This window comes from Spodoptera frugiperda, chromosome 30, assembly GCF_023101765.2.
Source record: "Spodoptera frugiperda isolate SF20-4 chromosome 30, AGI-APGP_CSIRO_Sfru_2.0, whole genome shotgun sequence".
Taxonomy (NCBI): Eukaryota; Metazoa; Arthropoda; class Insecta; order Lepidoptera; family Noctuidae; genus Spodoptera; species Spodoptera frugiperda.
In genome coordinates this window covers 11,840-35,000 of record NC_064241.1, presented here as the reverse complement: position 1 = coordinate 35,000, position 23,161 = coordinate 11,840, and the positions used below count along the sequence as shown (strand labels likewise).

The 23,161-nt window shown below is 59.8% G+C and overlaps 1 protein-coding gene across 1 annotated transcript; it reads left to right on the top strand.

Annotated features, from left to right (window-relative positions):
- Window positions 1-5,555: 5,555 nt before the first annotated feature.
- Window positions 5,556-22,253, top strand: LOC118270992 (uncharacterized). The gene is made up of 3 exons (XM_050706938.1): window positions 5,556-5,969; window positions 20,067-22,190; window positions 22,223-22,253. Exons 2-3 carry the CDS (start codon window positions 21,040-21,042, stop codon window positions 22,251-22,253), a joined length of 1,182 nt encoding a protein of 393 aa, XP_050562895.1. The 5' UTR covers window positions 5,556-5,969; window positions 20,067-21,039.
- Window positions 22,254-23,161: the final 908 nt, after the last annotated feature.

The window sequence follows — 23,161 nt, the reverse complement described above, 5'->3', positions numbered from 1 at the left end:
GCTTTAATCAGAGAGGAGTGGAAGGAAGGTAGGTAGGTAGGGAGGCCTTTGCCCTGCAGTGGGAGGTTAGGTTAGGTTAGGTTAGGTTAGGTTAGGTTAAACTTATTAATCTACGTGAGTCCATTTTTTTTTTTTTTTTTTTTAACTTTATTTCATGCTTATACTACCACTAAAAATACCACTTCTTAATTCTAGAGGACAATGTCTGCGTGGCAGAGAGTGTCGTTCAGATCCTCGAATGAGTGTGATCGACAAACTCTGTGGCGCAGTTACAATTTGATTTTATACTAAAGAGGAGGAGAAAGGATGTCAAGTTGTTTGTCTTTTTGCCAAGGACTCAGCCAGCTTCAGCAGAGGTTCTATGACGCTGGCGTCCCGATGTTGCATGGCCGTTTTTAAGTTGTAGTCGACGACCGTTTTCGTCGGCGCATCCATCGCTTTCTTTGCGAAACGGCCTATGGCGTCTTCGGCATCATCAGAATAATACACACAGCTGTTCGTGTGTCTTGACACCGCCACCACAGCGTGTGATACGCTATTGTGAACCTGGAGCCTCCTCGACTTGGTGTTAATGATAATCACACTGTCGCAGGTCAAACCCTGGGCCTCATGTATAGTCATGAGGCGCGATCCCTCTCCAGACCCATATCCCTTGTTCACAAGAGAAGTTTTCTCCTCCTGCGTATGAACCAAAAACAGGATGTTTTTGGCAGTAGCCGGGATTTGCGCCCCCGTGTAGCCTCTCACGCTCAGGGAGTGGACCTGCGACAGCGATGATTTGGAGGCGTAGATTCCGCTGTATATGTCGCTCAAGGTGTATGCTACATCCATAGGGTTGCGATGAGTGCAGAGCAGTTCCTGGGTGATGCCAGCCACTAGATCTGGACGAGTATACCGTAGCTGAAATAGGTTCTCCCTGTCCAAAAACGGAAGCTGGTTAATGTCTCCTATGAGGACAAGTTCGCTTGCTCCGGACAACTTGGCCGCCATCACTATGGACCCGAAGTGGTTCATGAGAGCCTCGTCCACCGTTAACCGGTAACATTTTTCTTGGTTCTTGAACCCGTTCGCCAATATTGAGGCCATAGTGCGCACCTTAGTATTGATTTTGTCACCTAAGCGGCGCGCAAGCTTTTCTCTCAGATCTTTGGCAGCTTCGGTTGTGGTTGTGGCTACAACGTCCCCCTCCCCATCGAAGTTCTTTACCACCCAAGTTGTTTTGCCACAGCCTGGCACTCCGTTGACCCACCTGATGTTGGGTACCACCCAACTTCCTGATGATGCTTGGATGTCCTGATTTTCTAAAATGGTCTGTGTCATTGCGAGGATCCTATCTTCCAACATGACTTTGGTACATTTGGCGGTAACCACCATTGGGTCATCTTCGGGTGCACTAAATTTAATTTTACCCAAGCGGTCCGTTTCGGCCGTGTCCAGGTACACGAATCCACAACTCTCGCTAAAGGCCGCCATGTACGACCCCTCCATTTCCCCTTTGATAACTATGGATCTGGAGTTGTCGTACACCGCAGCCCCCGCCTCCTCGAGCAGCACCCTTAAGAGTCCTTCTGTCTCTCTTCTGAAAGTCTGCATGATCTTTTTGCATGTCGCAAGATTGACTTCTCTGGTCGCTCTCACGACAGCTACATACTCGAGGAAGGCGCTCTTCACGTGATCCGTGACTCCCGAATTTAGGGCGAGTATCGGCGGGCTGACTTGCCCTTTATCAGCTCTGGTTGGTGTGGGCTTTGGCTGTGTGGGTGGTTTAGCGATTCTGGAGAAGAACCTCTTTACGGCTGTTTCTTGCTTGTTTGAGTTGCGGGTTGCGGTAGGAAGCAGAGTGTTAAGGAAGGTGCCGAAAACTTTCAGGCGACTCCTCGACTGCACCCGATCTTCTGGGCATCTGGTTTTATTCTGCTCAGCTTTATCGGCGGCTGCCTTCTGTTGGGCCCGCTCGGATCCGCTTTGAGTGGCTGGGGTTGAAGGGCTTGCTGCGCATGCTGTTAGTCTCCTGGGGGCTTTGAGGAAACTTAGAGTTTCCCCTCTATCTTCATAAACTATTACCTCGTGGTGTTCAGAGGCTTTTAAACAGCCAAACCTGTCCGCGACCTCGCCCCTCTCCCCCCAACTGCCATCGCGTCCACGCTTATGGTGCGGGCTGTGAATGCTGGGTCTCCTCCTGCCTCACCGATCTGTCGAAGCAATGAGCTCGCCTGTGCAAATGGAGTCTCCACCCCCCACTCGAATAATGCGATCGTCTTACCTTTGTGTCGCATTAAGCGGCATCGGTGAGTAGCCACTTCCACTTGTGGCAGCGCTGCATATTTGCTGCCTTTGATGGTTGATTTGGTGGTGCTTCCGTTGATCAGGGCGGCAAGGCCCGGTGATATTGTTATTCGGGCCCTTGGACGGCTTGTACCGATGCAGTAGCTTATGCCCAGCCTTTCTCCCTCTCTGTTCATAAAGAGGGCGACGCCCCGCAGTCTGATTCCTGGGACGCCATCTCCCCCGCATGCCAAGAGGTGGCGATTGACATGGAGTTAGGGTTTTGCTGCGGGCTAGGCTCCACCACTGCTGCTGCTGCCGCTGATGCTGCAGATTGTTGTGTTGTTGGATGTGTAGTGGCAGTGGTTTGTAGGGTACCAGTGGTTGAGGTGGTTGACGTTTCGGTCTGTTGTGTTGTGGTTGTTTGTTGTGTGGTGGTTGTAGTTTGTGGGACAACAGTGGTAGTTGCTGCGTTGTGCGTTGCATTTACTGATGCGGTTGCTGGTTGTTGTGTGGTGGTAAGTGGGGTATTTGACGGTGGTAGTCTGTTCCGACCGCGGAAGGATGCATCTGTCTTGTTCGCCTCTGCCGCGATGACAGCCACTCTGCTCGCGAATGCTAAGAATGGTTTCCTTGTTGTTAGTTTCCCCATGATGGTATGGAGTGTGGACTGGTCTAGCTGGATACCGATCTTTATTTCCAGCTCCATTCTTTCCGGGCTAAACCTTGGGCACTCGAAGAGCAGGTGCCACACCGATTCCTCGCAAGCAGAGTCGCAGACGCAAGAGGGACTATCCTTTAGATGGAATCGATGGAGGTACGCTGAGAATCCTCCGTGTCCTGTGAGGACTTGTACATGGGTCGGTGTGAGGACTGTGTCCCTGAGTATCCTTTTCGCCTCTCGGACGTCCGGGAAGAACACTTTTGTTACCGAACCTGTGCTCGAGGTTTCGTACCGCGCTTGCCACTTCTGTATTGTCCTCTCCCGTATCTTCCCCCTTACGTACGATATCGGGACCTTCGTGTAGTCGGCTGTCTCTTTTGTAAGGGCTGCCTCCTTGGCCAGCTCATCCGCTCTCTCGTTCCCTTCGGTCCCCACGTGGGCCCTGAGCCAGAAGAACCTCACCTCCCTGCCCTCCTGCCTAATTTCTCGGACGCTTTTCTTTATTTCTAGTGCCAGGTTGTGAGTGGCCACCGGGCTCCTGAGCAGGTCGAGCGATGATCTTGAGTCACTCAAGATGCTCACAGAGGCCGCACTCGATTCTCTTACCTGATACCTCAAGAGCTCAAGGCTCTGAAGAGGGCGTACATTTCAGATTGGAAGACAGTGTTGTGAGGCTTCAGGCCGAAGGTTCTGAAACTGGACTCTTTTCCATTTTCCCACCAAGTTAGGGCAGCTCCGACTTTCTCCTCTATTTTGCTGCCATCGGTGTATATCTGGGGGCCGGAAATTTTATGGGTCTCCAGAGTTTCAGGAGTCCAGTCTTCTACGCGGGCATAATCTGTTGTTATGAGTATCGCTGGGTGGGGATTTTTGGATGGGTGGACGTTCCTTTCCAGTTCGCGACCCGGCGGTATAAACTCCCGGGAATGACCCTTCTTGATCTTGAATAGGGTGGCGGCCTCAATTACCCGGAGATCTAGGGGGAGTTGGCCCGACAGAACAAGTGCCGATGTCAGTGACACCGTGCGATATGCTTTGCAGATCTTTTGCGCAAAGCCCCTCTGCAATGAGTCAAACTGGTTTCTTGACATCAGTTTTTCAGCTGCGGGCGCCCACGCACTTGCCGCATACATCACGATGGGCTCCACCACCGACACATATATTGTTCTTATTATGTCTCTGTTCAGACCCCAAGTCACCCTCGCCGCACACGCAAGTTGTTTGTATATGTCCGCTGCCTTTTTACAAGTCGCGGATACGTGCGCATTGAAGGTGAGTTTATGATCTATTATTAAACCTAGCAGCTTGACTTCTTGGACTAGGTTCAGCCGTGTGCCCGACATGTATAGTACCGGAAGGTCGTACTTAAGTTTCTTGGTTAACACCATCGCGTTGGTCTTGTGCGCGGCAAATCTTAACTTATTTTGAGCACCCCATTCCGATACAATGTCTAGTATTTCGTTGGCAGCTTGTTGCAGGGGACCGGTCGTATGGTCTGAGATTACCAGGACAACGTCGTCTGCGAAGGCCTGACAGTGTATCCCCCTACTAGACACTTTTTGAAGTAGCGAATCCAGGATAAGGTTCCAGAACGTCGGTCCGGCTATTGAGCCCTGTACGCATCCCTTGGTGGTACCCTTTTCGCTAGTCGCTCTGGCGTAATTAATCACGATGTTTCGGTCTTTTAGGTACGAGTTGACGAGGTTGTAGAGGTTTTTGGGGCAGCCTTTGACTACCATCTGTTTTTTAAGTGCTGGCCACCAGGCATTGTCGAAGGCCCCCTCTATGTCCAATGATATCAGGAGCACGATCTTTTTCGCTTTGATTTCCGCGCGTATGTGCGCCATGAGGTCATAGAGGGCGTCCTCGGTTCCGCGCTGTGGCATGAAACCGTATTGGTTCTTGTTGAGTTTGGGGAGGAAATGCCACTGGAGTCTGCCTACCAGAAGTTTTTCTACTATTTTTCCCAGGACCGATAGGAGACCTATTGGTCTGTACGACTTTGGGTTGGTATAGTCATCTTTGCCTGGCTTGCGAAGGATGCACACGTGAGCGGTCTTCCATTGTTTTGGGAAGTGTGGTAGCGACAGACACCTATTGGCTATCGCCAGAAATACCTCCCTGTCGCAGTCGATCGCTGCTGTGCAGATGTCCGCCGTTAGGCCATCCGGGCCGGGGGCTTTTTTCGGATTTTGGTTTTGAAGAACCATTTCCAGCTCCGCGATCGAAAAAGGGGGATCATCGACGGACAATCCCTGTGGGTTTATTTCCTCCGCTAGTCTTCTCACCGCCTTGTGATATGGCTGTTCGGCATCCGTTGAGTCGTCCGGGTAGAAGGTTTTAGCCAAGAGTTCAGCCGATTCTACCGGACTGAGCGTCTCTCCTTTGGTGTTTCGAAGGAGAGCGTCGTCGTTCTGTCTTTTGGCTGACTTCCTTATCACCCTGTAGATGCTATCCCACATGCTCTCCCGGTCCTGTTTGCTGCAAAACTCCTTCCAGCTGGCCGTGGCTGCTTCCTCTGCTGCTGTTGTGTACTCGGTTAGGTTAGGTTAGGTTAGGTTAGGTTAGGTTAGGTTGGGGTGCGGTGCCAGAAGACCTCCCCGTGGTGCACCCTGGGTACAGGTCATAGTCCCCCTGACGGGGGCGATAGTGTTGGAGTGACTATTACCTGTAGCAGACTTCTGGACAGGGCGGGCGAACCCGAGATGGGTTCTGGAAGCGGCGGGCTACACATAGCCCGCGCTACCGAGGGTCGTTTCTCCGCCCGTCTCTCTGAACCTAGCAGAGAGCGTGGCGGAGAGGCAAGGGCGGTGCTCGTTGCGCACTTACCCTGCCAACGAGTAGCATTGGGACACAGGCTGTCCTCGACTGCAACTGCCGATATCGTAATCCGGGAAGAGGCCATGGTCATGTTTTATGACTCCTAACGGGACGAGGGTCTTGGCTTGATTGCCCGGACCGCGAGGAAGATAACCTCTATAAAAAATTCCTTCAATACCAAGTTCTGGTGCGCGGCGAGGGTATGCGTGGCTGAGGAGTAGTGTCAGTCTTGAGCGCACCCCCAGCTGGGGGACCGGTGGACCCCCCAGTTGGGAACAAATGTACACTTACCCAGGTACAGGGGGCACTGCCTGGGTGGACCGTTTATTTCCCCCATACTCGTGGGACTTGTATGGATTTAAATCAAACACCACCAACAGAAGAGGAGGAGAGGGCAGGTGAGCTCAGCTCGCCTGCAGCTGCAGCGGAGCTGCATGCAGAAAGCGGCGAAAATCGCTCGCGTAGGACGTCTTCCACCAGGAAGCGTCCAGTTAATAAGTCATCCGACGAGGAAGGCCTGCCGGCTCCTAAGTTGCCGACCTCGAGGAGGGGACGACGGCAAACAAGAGAGGCGAGTGCTTCGCAGCCGCGGAGGGATAGGCACGGGCGTTTCGTGCGCTCCGATACCCCGGCGGCTAGCGAGGTAGAGAGTGACATTGGGGTCACTATAGAGGACCCATGTGATGGCGGTGAAAGCACTGCCTCACTGGGGAGCTCAAAGGCGGATCTCAATGCCGCCAAAAGGGAGCAGCGCAAAGCCGTCGCGGCCGACGAAGTGTCGGAAATGGCCCGACGCGCTCGCGAGCGGCGAGCCGCTTTGGCAGCGGAAGGGGAGAGCCATCTGCGGTGGCCTTGAGCCAGTTGGCTCTTGATGGGGTGGACTTGGTCCTAAAGGTTGCCACCAAGTCCGGCAGCCTGAAGGGCACATTCACCCGTGGGCTAAAAGAGGCTGCCGCAGATATCAAGGAGGCGGTTGCCCTCCTCCTCAATAGGACGACCTCTGACGAGGTCGCCAAGTTACGGGAGGAAAACAGTCGCCTCCGTAACGACCTTGACGACCTTCGGCGGCAAGTCGCTGAGTTAAGCTCTCAGCAGCGACCCGCGGCTGATGATGCCGTACCTGCTCCTGCACCGCCGCCGCAACCCAATAGCCTTCGCACCGACGAAGAGGTCGAGCGCATTGTCCGGCTCTGCATGCTCCAGTGCGGGAGCATGGTCAATGCTCGGCTGGAAGCGATCTCTCGTCGTCTTCCAGCCGAAACCCTCCGCCCTCCTCTAGCCGCCGATGCGCGGAGGACTGAGGAGCGGCCGAGACCAGGGCCTCCAGTAGAGAAGCCGGCGGAAGGAGCCCCTCTGCGCGGCCAGCCCACGTCTGCCGGGTCCAAGGGCGAGACTTGGGCGAAAGTCGTGGGCCGCAAGAAAGCCCGCAAGGCCGTCAAAAAGGCCGCAGCAGCCGCACGCGTCCCCGGTAGGACCGCTAAAGCGGCTGCGCAGCCTGCACAGCAGACTACCAGAGGCGGACGCAAAGGACCAAAGATACGTGCCCCGCGCTCCGAGGCTGTTACGCTTACGCTACAGCCGGGGGCCGCGGAGCGTGGCGTAACGTACCAGTCCGTCATTGCCGAGGCCAAGGCCAAGATCAAACTACCCGATCTTGGCCTCGAGTCCGTCACCCTCAGACAGGCTGCCACGGGTGCGCGGCTGTTCAAGGTGCCAGGTGCTGTAAGCGACAGTGCCAAAAAGGCGGACGCTCTGGCCGCCAAAATTAGGGAGGTCCTCAATCCGGAGGACGTCCGGGTCTCCAGGCCAATGAAAACCGCAGAGCTGCGGATTGCTGGTCTGGACGACTCCGTGACCACCGAGGAGGTGGTGGCGGCCGCTGCCCGAAGTGGTGAGTGTCCGCCAGACAATGTGCGGGCCGGCGATATACGCGCTGACGCCTCTGGACTCGGCGTGGTCTGGATTCGGTGCCCCGTGGCGTCAGCGAAGAAAATCGCTGAAAGTGGCAGGTTGCTGATTGGCTGGGTTGCAGCGCGGGTAAAACTGCTGCAGCCCCGGGCTCTGCAGTGCTTCCGGTGCCTGGAGAAGGGGCACGTCCGGGCAAAATGCACCGCCGAGATCGACCGTAGTGATCTTTGCTATCGCTGCGGTCAGCCCGGCCACAAAGCGACCCAGTGTTCCGCAGCGCTCAACTGCAGCCTTTGCTCGGCTGCAGGGAAACCGGCGGGACACAAAGTGGGCGGAGGGGCCTGTGGTGCACCCGCCACCAACAAGGCCCAAACGAGGAGAAAAAGAACAAGAAGAGGAGCTCTAAGCCTGCCGGGGAAACCTCGCCACCCCCGCAGGCCAGTAACTCCGCGGCCGACTCCCGGTCCAGGACTGTTGCCGAGGGAATGGACTGTCAATAATGGCACAACTCCATTTCCTCCAGGGCAACATCAACCACTGTGCCAGAGCTCAGGACCTCCTAGTCCAGAGCATTGCAGAGTGGTCGATTGACGTCGCTGTGGTCGCCGAGCCATACTTCATCCCTGCCCGTGACAACTGGTTGGGATGCGCTGATGGTTTGGTGGCCATTATTGGCGGGACTCTGATCGACCCGTCTCGTGGCCGCGGCTGGGTTGCTGCGGTCTCGGGCGGCATCGCCATTGTGGGGGCGTATTTCTCCCCCAACAAGAGTCTCGCCGACTTCGAGAGTTTCCTTGTCGAGCTGGGCGCCGTCGTAGGTCGCCATCACCCTCGTCCCGTTCTGGTACTGGGTGATCTCAACGCCAAGTCATCGGCATGGGGATCTCCAGTCACTGACCCCCGGGGCGAGGTGCTAGAAGAGTGGGCGATCACGACTGGTTTGGTCGTCCTGAATCGGGGTTCGGAATATACCTGCGTGCGGCAGCGGGGCGGGTCGATAGTGGACGTCTCGTTTGCTAGCCCCTCTGCCGCCGGCCGAGTCCGCGACTGGCGTGTCGCTGTGGAGGTGGAGACGCTATCGGACCACCGATACATCCGGTTCGACGTCTCTGCCCGGACCGCGAGCGGCCGCCAATCAACAGCCCCGATTAACGACGGCCCGCGCTGGGCGCTCAAGCGCATCGACAGGGAAATACTCGAAGAAGCTGCCTTAGTCCAGTCCTGGAACTGGGAGTCGACGACGACCGGCCCCGTCGACGTCGAGGCGATGGCACTGCGATTTCGCGGGGCGATGACGCAAATTTGTGACGCGTCCATGCCCCGCGTCCGCCCACAGTCCGCAAGGCGCCAGGTGTACTGGTGGACGGACGAGATCGCGCAATTGCGCGTAGCGTGTGTCGCGGTTCGCCGCCGGTACACCCGATACCGGAGACGACGACGACGGGATCCCGTCGAGGAGGACGCGCTGTACCAAGCGTACCGCACGTCCAAGGAGACTCTGTGGCGGGCCATCGCCGACTCAAAGTCGCGTGCCAGGGAGGAGCTGCTTGGGTCCCTAGATAGGGATCCGTGGGGACGCCCCTACCGCTGGGTACGGGGCAAGTTGCGTCCATGGGCACCCCCACTAACCCAAAGCATGGATCCACAGTTGTTGGAGGCGGTGGTATCGGCTCTCTTCCCTGAGCGAGCTGAGTACGTTCCCCCGGCGATGGCTCCGCCCTCAGCCACAGACTCTCCAGCAGAGGAGAGCACCGACGTCCCCGAGGTGACGCAAGCAGAGATGAGAGCGGCCGTGTTGCGACTCCGGGCAAAGAACACGGCGCCCGGACCCGACGGAGTTCCTGGACGTGCTCTCGTCCTTGCTCTGAAGGAGCTAGAGCCCCAGCTGAGAGGGATCTTCACGGCATGTCTCGAGCAGGGTCAGTTTCCCAGTGTGTGGAAGGAGGGGAAGCTGGTTCTGCTGAGGAAGGAGGGGCGCCCAGCGGACTCACCGTCCGCGTACCGGCCCATAGTGCTGCTCGACGAGGCGGGCAAACTTTTCGAGCGCATTATCGCGAATCGCCTCGTCAGCCACTTGTGCAGAGAGGGGCCGAACCTGGACGACAACCAGTTCGGGTTTCGTCAGGGGCGCTCCACCATAGACGCCATCATGCGCGTGAGGACCCTGGCGGAGGAGACGGTGTCCCAGGGTGGGGTGGTGCTGGCGGTGTCTCTCGACATCTCCAACGCATTTAACACCCTACCCTGGAGTTGTATTAGGGAGGCACTAAGTTACCATCGCGTGCCTTCCTACCTCCGCCGCACAGTAGGGGCTTTCCTAGAGGGTAGATGCGTCATTTATCGGGGACGTGACGGTGCAGGTCGGCACCTCGTATCTTGCGGTGTTCCACAGGGATCGGTCTTGGGACCGCTCCTGTGGAACATCGGCTATGACTGGGTGTTGCGAGGCGAACTCCCGCCGGGCGCTGACTTGACGTGCTATGCGGATGACACGCTAGTGACTGCCCGGGGAGCTCGCACAGGGAAGCGACGTTGAAAGCTACGGCTGCGGTGTCACAGGTGGTGAACCGCATCCGGCGCCTGGGCCTGGAGGTGGCCCTGAACAAGTCGGAGGCCATGGTGTTTCATGGCCCCCGGCGTGCGCCGGCGCCGGGATCGCACATCGTGGTCAGCGGGGCCCGCATAGCTGTCGAGTCTACCATGAAATACCTGGGATTGGTGCTCGACAGCCGATGGGAATTCGGGCCTCACTTCCGGCGACTGGCGCCCAAGCTGATGGGCGCCGCGGGCGCGCTTTCAACGTTGCTTCCCAACTTGGGGGGCCCGAGCGCCGCCTGTAGGCGGTTGTACGTGGGAATCGTGCGATCCATGGCCCTGTATGGGGCCCCTGTTTGGGCAATGGACCTGACGGCCAACACCCTCGCCATTCTGCGTAAACCGCAGAGGGCGATGGCCGTCAGAGTCGTCCGCGGGTATCGCACGATTTCCTACGAGGCGGCTTGCGTTCTGGCCGGATCCCCGCCCTGGGACCTAGAGGCGAAAGTACTCGCGTCATTGTATCGATGGCGCGAGGAAGAGCGCGCACGGGGCTCGACGCCGATTCAGCGGCAGATCGAGCGACGCCGAGAAGAGCTCCGTCAGATCTTGGTGGCGGAATGGCGGCAAAGGCTTCTGCGCCCTACCGCCGGCCTCGCTACCGTCGAGGCGATCCGGCCAGTACTCGACGACTGGCTCGGGAGGAAGCACGGCTCCCTGTCGTTCAGGGTGACGCAGGTGCTATCTGGGCACGGATGCTTCGGCAAGTACCTGTGCCGCATAGACAGGGAGCCGGACGCTCGGTGCCACCACTGCGTCCATTGCGGGGAGGACACGGCGCAACACACGCTCGCCGAGTGTATAGCTTGGGAGGAGCAGCGCCGTGCCCTCACAAACGAAATAGGAGGCGATCTGTCGCTGCCGGCCGTCGTACGCAAGATGGTCGACAGCGCGGAGTCGTGGGACGCGGTGGTGTCCTTCTGCGAGGACGTGATGTCGCAGAAGGAAACTGCGGAGCGGGAGAGGGAGATCACGACTCCCCTCCCCGCCCGCAGTAGGCGCACCGGGCGCAGGAGAAGGGCGGACAACGCCCTCTTCCAGCCCCCATGAATGGGTCCAGGGGCGCGGGACTTGGGGAAGTCCCCGCCCCCTATTCCATAGACCCGAGGTGATGGCGTGCGCGGGTGTCGGCGCGCGCCTCCGAGACGATGCACGGGGTAGTCCAAACTTACCTACCCCGTGCAAGAGATGAGGTCAGGGCGGACCTGGCCGGCATGTGATGTGGGGCTGCGGACGAATCTGGACTCCCGCGCCCCCCCCCCACGATCACGTGCTGAGTAGACACCGGGGGGTTTTAGCCGGTAAGAGTCCGGCATACCCCTCCGCCTTTCCCCGGGCGGAGGAAGTCCATGAGGATTTCCCCCCGACAAAAAAAAAAAAAAAAAAAAAAAAAAAAAAAAAAGGTTAGGTTAGGTTAGGTTGGGGATCCCCCCACAGTGCTGACTTCCACGTAGTGATCCCCGGGCAACGCCGTGTCTGACCACCGTAACGGAGTGGCAGACCGGCGGCTAACGAGCGCTGTGCTTTCGTACACTTTCCTTCATTGCGGTTGAGTACGAACAAGACTTTTCTTCGATGCCATCGAAGCCTTCGCGGGACGCCTCCGGGCGCTTCCAATCAAAACGCCCTTCTCAGGGCGAACCCAACGGCCCTTCTCAGGGCCAACCCAACGGCCCTTTTCAGGGCCAACCTGACGACATCTCTGTGTCGGAAACTAGCCGCGCACCATCTGCGGCTAGTTTGTTTTGTCGGGCGGACGACTCGTCGGACTGCGAGTCCGTGACCGAGGCGGTCGCCAGTACCAGTCGGTACCTAAAGCGGGCCTACCTGAGGCAAGAATCTGACGATTCTTCGGAATCAGTTCTTGGTAGGAATAAAAAGGTGAAGGCGAAATCAAGTTCCCACGATGTGGGACTTGATGAGGCTCAACGCCAGCTGAGGGCGTCTCTGGCGCAAGCAAAGCGGGTGGAGGTTCAAAAGGACCTAGAAGAAAAGGTCGCCGCCAAGGAGCGCGCAACCGGTGCTGCACGGTCCAGGGCCGGCTACGGGGCCTCCAACGTCCTGTACGCAGACCACTCAGTGGCCGAGCTAGCGCAAATGGCGCTGGAGGACAAGGAGGAGATTTTGGAGGTGGCCTCCAAGTCCTCCAACCTCAAGGGAACCTTTCAAAAGGCCCTTAAATGCCGTGCAGCCAGCTTGCACGGCATTATTGCGGAACTGGTGCAGCGCACGGCCACGGACGAGTCGCGGCAGCTGCAGGCGCGGGTGGATCGCCTGCAGGCTGAGGTAAGCCAGCTGCATAAAAAGCTGGCTGAAGCCACGGCTCCTGCCCCCAAAACCTCAGCAGCAACAGGCTCCTCCTCCGACCTTGAGGACATCATCCGCAAGGTCACTCAGGAGGAGAGAGCCTTCACCAGAGCCTGCCTTGCAGGTATAGAGGATCGGCTGTTGCCGGAAAAGCGCATCCGTCCTCCACTCGCGGCGGACAGAGCGCCAGTTGCGATGCCGGCACCGGCAACGGTCCCATCCACCAGCGGGCAACCCCAGGCCCCAAAGCCCTCTAAGGGCAAAGGGAAGGGAAAAAAGTCCCAGGCGGCAGCTCCACTTGCGCCCAGCACATGTGCAGATGCACAAGTCGAGCTTGGAACCGTCCAAGCAGCTCCTCCTCTTAGCCAGCAGGACGACGCGGGGGAACCTTCCGCCACCCCTCCCACCGAGACGTGGACGGAGGTAGTGAAAAGAGGGAAAAGAAGAAGACGGTCCCGAAAATCACCCCGGCTGCTCCTGCAGCCAACAGGGCTCCTGCCGCTCCCTTAAACAAGGGTGTGAAACTAGCGGCTCCCAGGTCGGCGGCGGTGACGGTGACCATCACTCCAGAGGCCGCCGAAAGGGGTGAAACATACGAGTCCGTGTTGACGCGGGCTCGTAGCTTCGCTGACCCCATCCAATTGGGCATCGGCCCCATCAAGTGTCGCCGTACCCAAACCGGCGCTCGATTATTCGAGTTCCCCGGGGCCGCGGGTTCGCAAAACGCGGATCTCTTCGCGGCTAAGCTGCGAGAGGGCATCGCGGACGTGGCAAAGGTCGCCAGACCAGTCAAGTCCGCGACACTGGAGGTTGTGGATCTCGATGATTCAGTTTCCGTGAACGAAGTGGTTGCGGCTATTGCAGCAGCAGGAGGCTGCTCCGTCGAGGCGGTGCATGGTCGGACCATCTGGACTGGCCGCCGCGGCCTGGGCATGACCCGTGTGGACTGCCCAGTCACCGCAGCCAAGGCCGTCCTGAACAGAACCAAAGGACGGCTGCTGATCGGGTTCAGCTCAGCTGTGGTCCGAGCACTTGAGGAGCAACCTCTGCGCTGCTTCAAGTGCTTCGGCACTGGCCACACCCGATACATGTGTCCGTCCAGCGCGGAGAGGGCAGACACCTGCTACCGTTGCGGCAAGTCGGGGCACTTGGCGGCGTCCTGTGACGCCACCACGCCGCACTGTGCTGTGTGCGCTGCCAGTGGTCGCCCAGCGAACCATTTCATGGCTGGGAGGAAGTGTACTCCTCCCACCAAGAAGGGCAAAATGCAGGCGCCAAAACGTCCTGCCGCTGCCAATGCTACCGCCACCGCTACCCCGGTCACGGTCGCTAACGCGGGAGATGAGATGATTGAATAATGGGGCGCAATCATCTCATCCTACAGGCCAACACCAACCACTGCAGAGCGGCCCAGGACCTGCTGGTGCAGACCATGGCAGATTGGTTGGTGGACGTAGCGGTAGTTGCCGAGCCCTACTGGATTCCCGACCGTTGGCTGGGCGACAGGGATGGCCTAGTCGCGATTGCGGCACGGTCTTCCACAGACTCCCCTCCCCTCTCGCTTCTAGAGAGAGGATCGGGATACGTGGCCGCCGTGTGGGGGGACCTGGCCCTTGTGGGGGTCTACTTCTCCCCAAATCGCCCTCTCCAGGCCTTCGAGGATTTCCTCGAGGGACTTGCGGCCGTAGTCGGCAGGATGGCGCCTCGACAGGTTTCCGTTCTGGGGGACTTGAACGCCAAGTCAGAGACGTGGGGCAACTCTGCCACCGACGCTCGTGGGCGGGCGCTTGAGGCGTGGGCAGCCTCCTCTGGTCTCTCCCTCTTGAACAGGGGGAGTGTTCAAACATGCGTGCGGCGGCAGGGTGGGTCCATAGTGGACGTTACCTTTGCCTCCCCAGTGCTGGCCGCACGTGTGGAGAACTGGCGGGTGGACATGGTGGAGACTCTGTCGGACCACAGATATATTCGATTCGAAATCTCCACCCAGAGCCGACGGGGGAACTCCACATCGTCGGGCCGATCCCCGTTTCCGCGTTGGGCTCTCACTCGCTTGGACCGGGAGGCTGCAAAAGAGGCCGCGTTCCTGCAGGACTGGCTTTCGCCCCCTGCCGTCCTTGACCTGGACGTTGACGCCGCGGCGTCACAACTCAGAGGGTCTCTGACCGAAGTGTGTAACTCCAGCATGCCTCGGACTCGTCGTCCGCCTCCAAACCGTGCCGTGTATTGGTGGTCGGAGGAGCTGGCGCAGCTGCGGGCAGCGTGCATGGCCGCAAAGCGCCAGTTCACGCGGAGTCGTCGCCGGCGGCACCGAGACGAAGCAAACGAGGACCGTCTGTACGAAGCGTACAAGGCGGCAAAGGCGGCCCTCAAGTCAGCTATCGGCGCCGCCAAAGACGCAGCGAGAGCCGAGCTGCTGGAGACACTAGACGGCGATCCATTCGGGAGACCATACAGGGCGGCGCGTAACAAACTGCGCCCCTCAGGTCCCCCGGTGACCGAGACCCTTGAGCCTTCATTGCTGGATGAGGTGGTGCTGTCCCTGTTCCCGCGCCGGAACGCCGATTTCACCCCTCCAGCAATGAACCCCCCTCGGGATATGGAGGCGGAGGTACAGGTCCCTCCTGTCGCGGAAGGCGAGTTTCACACGGCGTTAGTCCGCCTCCGGGGAAAGAAAACTGCCCCCGGCCCAGACGGTATCCCCGCTAGGGTAGTGGCCATTGCCGCCTCCCAAATGGAGGAGCGGTTTCGGGACCTCTTCAGCGCGTGTCTCGCAACGGGGAGGTTCCCGAAACCCTGGAAGGAGGGCAACTTTGCCTGCTGCGCAAAGACGGACGCCCGGCGGACTCCCCTCGGCATACCGGCCCATCGTTCTGCTCGATGAGGTCGGAAAAATGTTCGAGGGGATCATAGCTGCCCGCCTCAACCGCCATCTTGCCAACGTTGGACCGGATCTCTCCGACGCTCAGTTCGGTTTTCGAGCCCAGCGGTCGACAATAGATGCCCTGACCCGTCTCAAGGGCCAGGTCAAGGAGGCCGTGGAAGAAGGGGATGGACTGTTGGCTGTGTCGTTTGATATAGCCAACGCGTTCAACTCCATCCCCCATTCAACCATCATTGAGGCGCTCCGATTCCACGGGGTGCCTCAATACCTTCGGAGCCTACTGGCCGATTACTTGGCAGACAGGGCTGTCGTCCTTGTCGACAGAGACGGAGAGGTTCGGCGCTACGTCGTGGAGTCCGGCGTTCCGCAGGGGTCAGTGTTAGGACCCCTCCTATGGAACGTTGGTTTCGACTGGCTCCTGCGGGGAACGCTCCTCCGCGGGACGAGTGTCATATGTTACGCGGATGACACTCTCCTCACTGCCCGCGGGGGCTTCACGACGGCGGCCAACCTGGCATCAGCGGGCGGCTCCCTGGTTGCCAACAGGATCCACCGCCTGGGGCTGACGGTGGCGCTGCACAAAACCGAGGCCGTGTTCTTCCACGGCCCGAGGCAGCGCCCCCCTCCCGACGCCCACATCTATGTGGACGGCACCAGGGTCGCCGTAGAGGGCCAGATAAAATATCTGGGCCTCATTCTAGATAGCAGGTGGCGTTTCGGCCCGCACTTCGCCGAGCTGTCCAAGCGCCTTCTAAGAACAGCGAATGCCCTCTCGTGGCTTATGCCAAATCTGGGGGGGCCCAGCGCGCGATGCCGGCGTTTGTACGCCGGCATTCTCAGGAGCATGGCCCTTTATGGGGCTCCGATTTGGGCGGACTCCCTACACAGAAGGGAGAATGCCACCGCCCTTCGTGTGCCTCAAAGGGCTATCGCTCAGCGGGTGGCGCGGGCCTACCGCACAGTGGGCTTCGCGGCGGCATGCGCACTGGCGGGCACACCTCCGTGGGAGCTGGAGGCGTGGGTGCTCGCCAGAGTCTATGATTGGACGGCAGAGCGGAGGGCGCGCGGAGAGCACCCGGCTCATGAGGTGAGGGAGGCCGTGCGGCAGGAGGCCAAGGAGGCCATAGTCGTCCATTGGGCGGACGACCTTGCCGCTGCTGCCTTTGGCAGACGAACGCTGGACGCCATCGGGCCAGTCCTCCAGGCTTGGCTCGAGCGGCCGTTTGGTTTCCTCTCCTTCCGCCTGGTGCAGGTGATGACAGGCCATGGCTGCTTTGGCTCATACCTGCACCGCATCGGGCGGGAGGAGAGCCCGTCGTGCCACCACTGTGGCGCAACAGCGGACACGGTGCGGCATACTCTGGAGGAGTGCCCATCGTGGTCCGAGCCGCGGCAGAATTTGGTTGCGGCGGTCGGAGCAGACCTCTCGCTCCCTTCCATTGTTCGCGCTATGCTGGGGAGTGAGGAGGCATGGGCGGCGGTCGCCTCTTTCTGCGAGTGCGTAATATCGCAGAAGGAGGTGGCGGAGCGTGAGCGAGAGGAAGACGCTCTCGCTCCAGCGCTCCGACGAAGAAGAGTCGGCAGGAGAAGACGATAATACAACCGTCTTCTCCCTCCCGGGGGTGAGTAGCGGGTGCTAGGCGCGGGGGCGCCTACACCTGCATTGCACTACTCACCTCTCGCGGGACGGGAGCGGTTAGCACACGACCGTTCCCGATGCCCCTTTCCCATGCTAGGGAGGGGCTTGTAATGGCCTGCCACCACAGGTGGGCTCCGCCGAGGGGGTACTGGTAGTAAAGGTTCAGCCGGTCTCCCAGACCCCCTAAATGGCGATGCGGGTGTGCTCCTGGGTTTTTTAGTGGGTATGCCGGCTTCGACCGGAGAGTCCCACATATCCCTCCCGTCCCCCGACGGGAGGACGATACATAAAGTATTTTTCCCAGGGTCAAAAAAAAAAAAAAAAAAAAAAAAAAGGTTAGGTTGGCTCCCTGTCGTTCAGGGTGGCGCAGGTGCTATCTGGGCACGGATGCTTCGGCAAGTACCTGTGCCGCATAGACAGGGAGCCGGACGCTCGGTGCCACCACTGCGTCCATTGCGGGGAGGACACGGCGCAACACACGCTCGCCGAGTGTATAGCTTGGGAGGAGCAGCCGTGCCCTCACAAACGAAATAGGAGGCGATCTGTCGCTGCCGGCCGTCGTACGCAAGATGGTCGACAGCGCGGAGTCGTGGGACGCGGTGGTGTCCTTCTGCGAGGACGTGATGTCGCAGAAGGAATCTGCGGAGCGGGAGAGGGAGATCACGACTCCCCTCCCCGCCCGCAGTAGGCGCACCGGGCGCAGGAGAAGGGCGGACAACGCCCTCTTCCAGCCCCCATGAATGGGTCCAGGGGCGCGGGACTTGGGGAAGTCCCCGCCCCCTATTCCATAGACCCGAGGTGATGGCGTGCGCGGGTGTCGGCGCGCGCCTCCGAGACGATGCACGGGGTAGTCCAAACTTACCTACCCCGTGCAAGAGATGAGGTCAGGGCGGACCTGGCCGGCATGTGATGTGGGGCTGCGGACGAATCTGGACTCCCGCGCCCCCCCCCACGATCACGTGCTGAGTAGACACCGGGGGGTTTTAGCCGGTAAGAGTCATACCGGCATACCTCTCCGCCTTTCCCCTGGGCGGAGGAAGAACATGAGGATACACCCCGACAAAAAAAAAAAAAAAAAAAAAAAAACTGGTTAGGTTAGGTTAGGTTAGGTTCCTGGAGGTGGCCCTGATGATGTGCGATCCTGGCCCCGGCGTGCGCCGGCGCCGGGATCGCACATCGTGGTCAGCGGGGCCCGCATAGCTGTCGAGTCTACCATGAAATACCTGGGATTGGTGCTCGACAGCCGATGGGAATTCGGGCCTCACTTCCGGCGACTGGCGCCCAAGCTGATGGGCGCCGCGGGCGCGCTTTCAACGTTGCTTCCCAACTTGGGGGGCCCGAGCGCCGCCTGTAGGCGGTTGTACGTGGGAATCGTGCGATCCATGGCCCTGTATGGGGCCCCTGTTTGGGCAATGGACCTGACGGCCAACACCCTCGCCATTCTGCGTAAACCGCAGAGGGCGATGGCCGTTAGAGTCGTCCGCGGGTATCGCACGATTTCCTACGAGGCGGCTTGCGTTCTGGCCGGATCCCCGCCCTGGGACCTAGAGGCGAAAGTACTCGCGTCATTGTATCGATGGCGCGAGGAAGAGCGCGCACGGGGCTCGACGCCGATTCAGCGGCAGATCGAGCGACGCCGAGAAGAGCTCCGTCAGATCTTGGTGGCGGAATGGCGGCAAAGGCTTCTGCGCCCTACCGCCGGCCTCGCTACCGTCGAGGCGATCCGGCCAGTACTCGACGACTGGCTCGGGAGGAAGCACGGCTCCCTGTCGTTCAGGGTGACGCAGGTGCTATCTGGGCACGGATGCTTCGGCAAGTACCTGTGCCGCATAGACAGGGAGCCGGACGCTCGGTGCCACCACTGCGTCCATTGCGGGGAGGACACGGCGCAACACACGCTCGCCGAGTGTATAGCTTGGGAGGAGCAGCGCCGTGCCCTCACAAACGAAATAGGAGGCGATCTGTCGCTGCCGGCCGTCGTACGCAAGATGGTCGACAGCGCGGAGTCGTGGGACGCGGTGGTGTCCTTCTGCGAGGACGTGATGTCGCAGAAGGAAACTGCGGAGCGGGAGAGGGAGATCACGACTCCCCTCCCCGCCCGCAGTAGGCGCACCGGGCGCAGGAGAAGGGCGGACAACGCCCTCTTCCAGCCCCCATGAATGGGTCCAGGGGCGCGGGACTTGGGGAAGTCCCCGCCCCCTATTCCATAGACCCGAGGTGATGGCGTGCGCGGGTGTCGGCGCGCGCCTCCGAGACGATGCACGGGGTAGTCCAAACTTACCTACCCCGTGCAAGAGATGAGGTCAGGGCGGACCTGGCCGGCATGTGATGTGGGGCTGCGGACGAATCTGGACTCCCGCGCCCCCCCACGATCACGTGCTGAGTAGACACCGGGGGTTTTAGCCGGTAAGAGTCCGGCATACCCCTCCGCCTTTCCCCGGGCGGAGGAAGTCCATGAGGATTTCCCCCGACAAAAAAAAAAAAAAAAAAAAAAAAAAGGTTAGGTTAGGTTAGGTTAGGTTGGGGTGCGGTGCCAGAAGACCTCCCCGTGGTGCACCCTGGGTACAGGTGATAGTCCCCCTGACGGGGGTGATAGTGTTGGAGTGACTATTACCTGTAGCAGACTTCTGGACAGGGCGGGCGAACCCGAGATGGGTTCTGGAAGCGGCGGGCTACACATAGCCCGCGCTACCGAGGGTCGTTTCTCCGCCCGTCTCTCTGAACCTAGCAGAGAGCGTGGCGGAGAGGCAAGGGCGGTGCTCGTTGCGCACTTACCCTGCCAACGAGTAGCATTGGGACACAGGCTGTCCTCGACTGCAACTGCCGATATCGTAATCCGGGAAGAGGTCATGGTCATGTTTTATGACTCCTAACGGGACGAGGGTCTTGGCTTGATTGCCCGGACCGCGAGGAAGATAACCTCTATAAAAAATTCCTTCAATACCAAGTTCTGGTGCGCGGCGAGGGTATGCGTGGCTGAGGAGTAGTGTCAGTCTTGAGCGCACCCCCAGCTGGGGGACCGGTGGACCCCCCAGTTGGGAACAAATGTACACTTACCCAGGTACAGGGGGCACTGCCTGGGTGGACCGTTTATTTCCCCCATACTCGTGGGACTTGTATGGATTTAAATCAAACACCACCAACAGAAGAGGAGGAGAGGGCAGGTGAGCTCAGCTCGCCTGCAGCTGCAGCGGAGCTGCATGCAGAAAGCGGCGAAAATCGCTCGCGTAGGACGTCTTCCACCAGGAAGCGTCCAGTTAATAAGTCATCCGACGAGGAAGGCCTGCCGGCTCCTAAGTTGCCGACCTCGAGGAGGGGACGACGGCAAACAAGAGAGGCGAGTGCTTCGCAGCCGCGGAGGGATAGGCACGGGCGTTTCGTGCGCTCCGATACCCCGGCGGCTAGCGAGGTAGAGAGTGACATTGGGGTCACTATAGAGGACCCATGTGATGGCGGTGAAAGCACTGCCTCACTGGGGAGCTCAAAGGCGGATCTCAATGCCGCCAAAAGGGAGCAGCGCAAAGCCGTCGCGGCCGACGAAGTGTCGGAAATGGCCCGACGCGCTCGCGAGCGGCGAGCCGCTTTGGCAGCGGAAGGGGAGAGCCATCTGCGGTGGCCTTGAGCCAGTTGGCTCTTGATGGGGTGGACTTGGTCCTAAAGGTTGCCACCAAGTCCGGCAGCCTGAAGGGCACATTCACCCGTGGGTTAAAAGAGGCTGCCGCAGATATCAAGGAGGCGGTTGCCCTCCTCCTCAATAGGACGACCTCTGACGAGGTCGCCAAGTTACGGGAGGAAAACAGTCGCCTCCGTAACGACCTTGACGACCTTCGGCGGCAAGTCGCTGAGTTAAGCTCTCAGCAGCGACCCGCGGCTGATGATGCCGTACCTGCTCCTGCACCGCCGCCGCAACCCAATAGCCTTCGCACCGACGAAGAGGTCGAGCGCATTGTCCGGCTCTGCATGCTCCAGTGCGGGAGCATGGTCAATGCTCGGCTGGAAGCGATCTCTCGTCGTCTTCCAGCCGAAACCCTCCGCCCTCCTCTAGCCGCCGATGCGCGGAGGACTGAGGAGCGGCCGAGACCAGGGCCTCCAGTAGAGAAGCCGGCGGAAGGAGCCCCTCTGCGCGGCCAGCCCACGTCTGCCGGGTCCAAGGGCGAGACTTGGGCGAAAGTCGTGGGCCGCAAGAAAGCCCGCAAGGCCGTCAAAAAGGCCGCAGCAGCCGCACGCGTCCCCGGTAGGACCGCTAAAGCGGCTGCGCAGCCTGCACAGCAGACTACCAGAGGCGGACGCAAAGGACCAAAGATACGTGCCCCGCGCTCCGAGGCTGTTACGCTTACGCTACAGCCGGGGGCCGCGGAGCGTGGCGTAACGTACCAGTCCGTCATTGCCGAGGCCAAGGCCAAGATCAAACTACCCGATCTTGGCCTCGAGTCCGTCACCCTCAGACAGGCTGCCACGGGTGCGCGGCTGTTCAAGGTGCCAGGTGCTGTAAGCGACAGTGCCAAAAAGGCGGACGCTCTGGCCGCCAAAATTAGGGAGGTCCTCAATCCGGAGGACGTCCGGGTCTCCAGGCCAATGAAAACCGCAGAGCTGCGGATTGCTGGTTTGGACGACTCCGTGACCACCGAGGAGGTGGTGGCGGCCGCTGCCCGAAGTGGTGAGTGTCCGCCAGACAATGTGCGGGCCGGCGATATACGCGCTGACGCCTCTGGACTCGGCGTGGTCTGGATTCGGTGCCCCGTGGCGTCAGCGAAGAAAATCGCTGAAAGTGGCAGGTTGCTGATTGGCTGGGTTGCAGCGCGGGTAAAACTGCTGCAGCCCCGGGCTCTGCAGTGCTTCCGGTGCCTGGAGAAGGGGCACGTCCGGGCAAAATGCACCGCCGAGATCGACCGTAGTGATCTTTGCTATCGCTGCGGTCAGCCCGGCCACAAAGCGACCCAGTGTTCCGCAGCGCTCAACTGCAGCCTTTGCTCGGCTGCAGGGAAACCGGCGGGACACAAAGTGGGCGGAGGGGCCTGTGGTGCACCCGCCACCAACAAGGCCCAAACGAGGAGAAAAAGAACAAGAAGAGGAGCTCTAAGCCTGCCGGGGAAACCTCGCCACCCCCGCAGGCCAGTAACTCCGCGGCCGACTCCCGGTCCAGGACTGTTGCCGAGGGAATGGACTGTCAATAATGGCACAACTCCATTTCCTCCAGGGCAACATCAACCACTGTGCCAGAGCTCAGGACCTCCTAGTCCAGAGCATTGCAGAGTGGTCGATTGACGTCGCTGTGGTCGCCGAGCCATACTTCATCCCTGCCCGTGACAACTGGTTGGGATGCGCTGATGGTTTGGTGGCCATTATTGGCGGGACTCTGATCGACCCGTCTCGTGGCCGCGGCTGGGTTGCTGCGGTCTCGGGCGGCATCGCCATTGTGGGGGCGTATTTCTCCCCCAACAAGAGTCTCGCCGACTTCGAGAGTTTCCTTGTCGAGCTGGGCGCCGTCGTAGGTCGCCATCACCCTCGTCCCGTTCTGGTACTGGGTGATCTCAACGCCAAGTCATCGGCATGGGGATCTCCAGTCACTGACCCCCGGGGCGAGGTGCTAGAAGAGTGGGCGATCACGACTGGTTTGGTCGTCCTGAATCGGGGTTCGGAATATACCTGCGTGCGGCAGCGGGGCGGGTCGATAGTGGACGTCTCGTTTGCTAGCCCCTCTGCCGCCGGCCGAGTCCGCGACTGGCGTGTCGCTGTGGAGGTGGAGACGCTATCGGACCACCGATACATCCGGTTCGACGTCTCTGCCCGGACCGCGAGCGGCCGCCAATCAACAGCCCCGATTAACGACGGCCCGCGCTGGGCGCTCAAGCGCATCGACAGGGAAATACTCGAAGAAGCTGCCTTAGTCCAGTCCTGGAACTGGGAGTCGACGACGACCGGCCCCGTCGACGTCGAGGCGATGGCACTGCGATTTCGCGGGGCGATGACGCAAATTTGTGACGCGTCCATGCCCCGCGTCCGCCCACAGTCCGCAAGGCGCCAGGTGTACTGGTGGACGGACGAGATCGCGCAATTGCGCGTAGCGTGTGTCGCGGTTCGC

Bases quoted from the DNA above. Each gene is read 5' to 3' on its own strand.
- LOC118270992 (XM_050706938.1), top strand. From the start codon at position 21,040: ATGCTCCAGTGCGGGAGCATGGTCAATGCTCGGCTGGAAGCGATCTCT. The intron at 22,191-22,222 runs GCCAGTAACTCC...CTCCCGGTCCAG, and splicing joins AAACCTCGCCACCCCCGCAG to GACTGTTGCCGAGGGAATGG.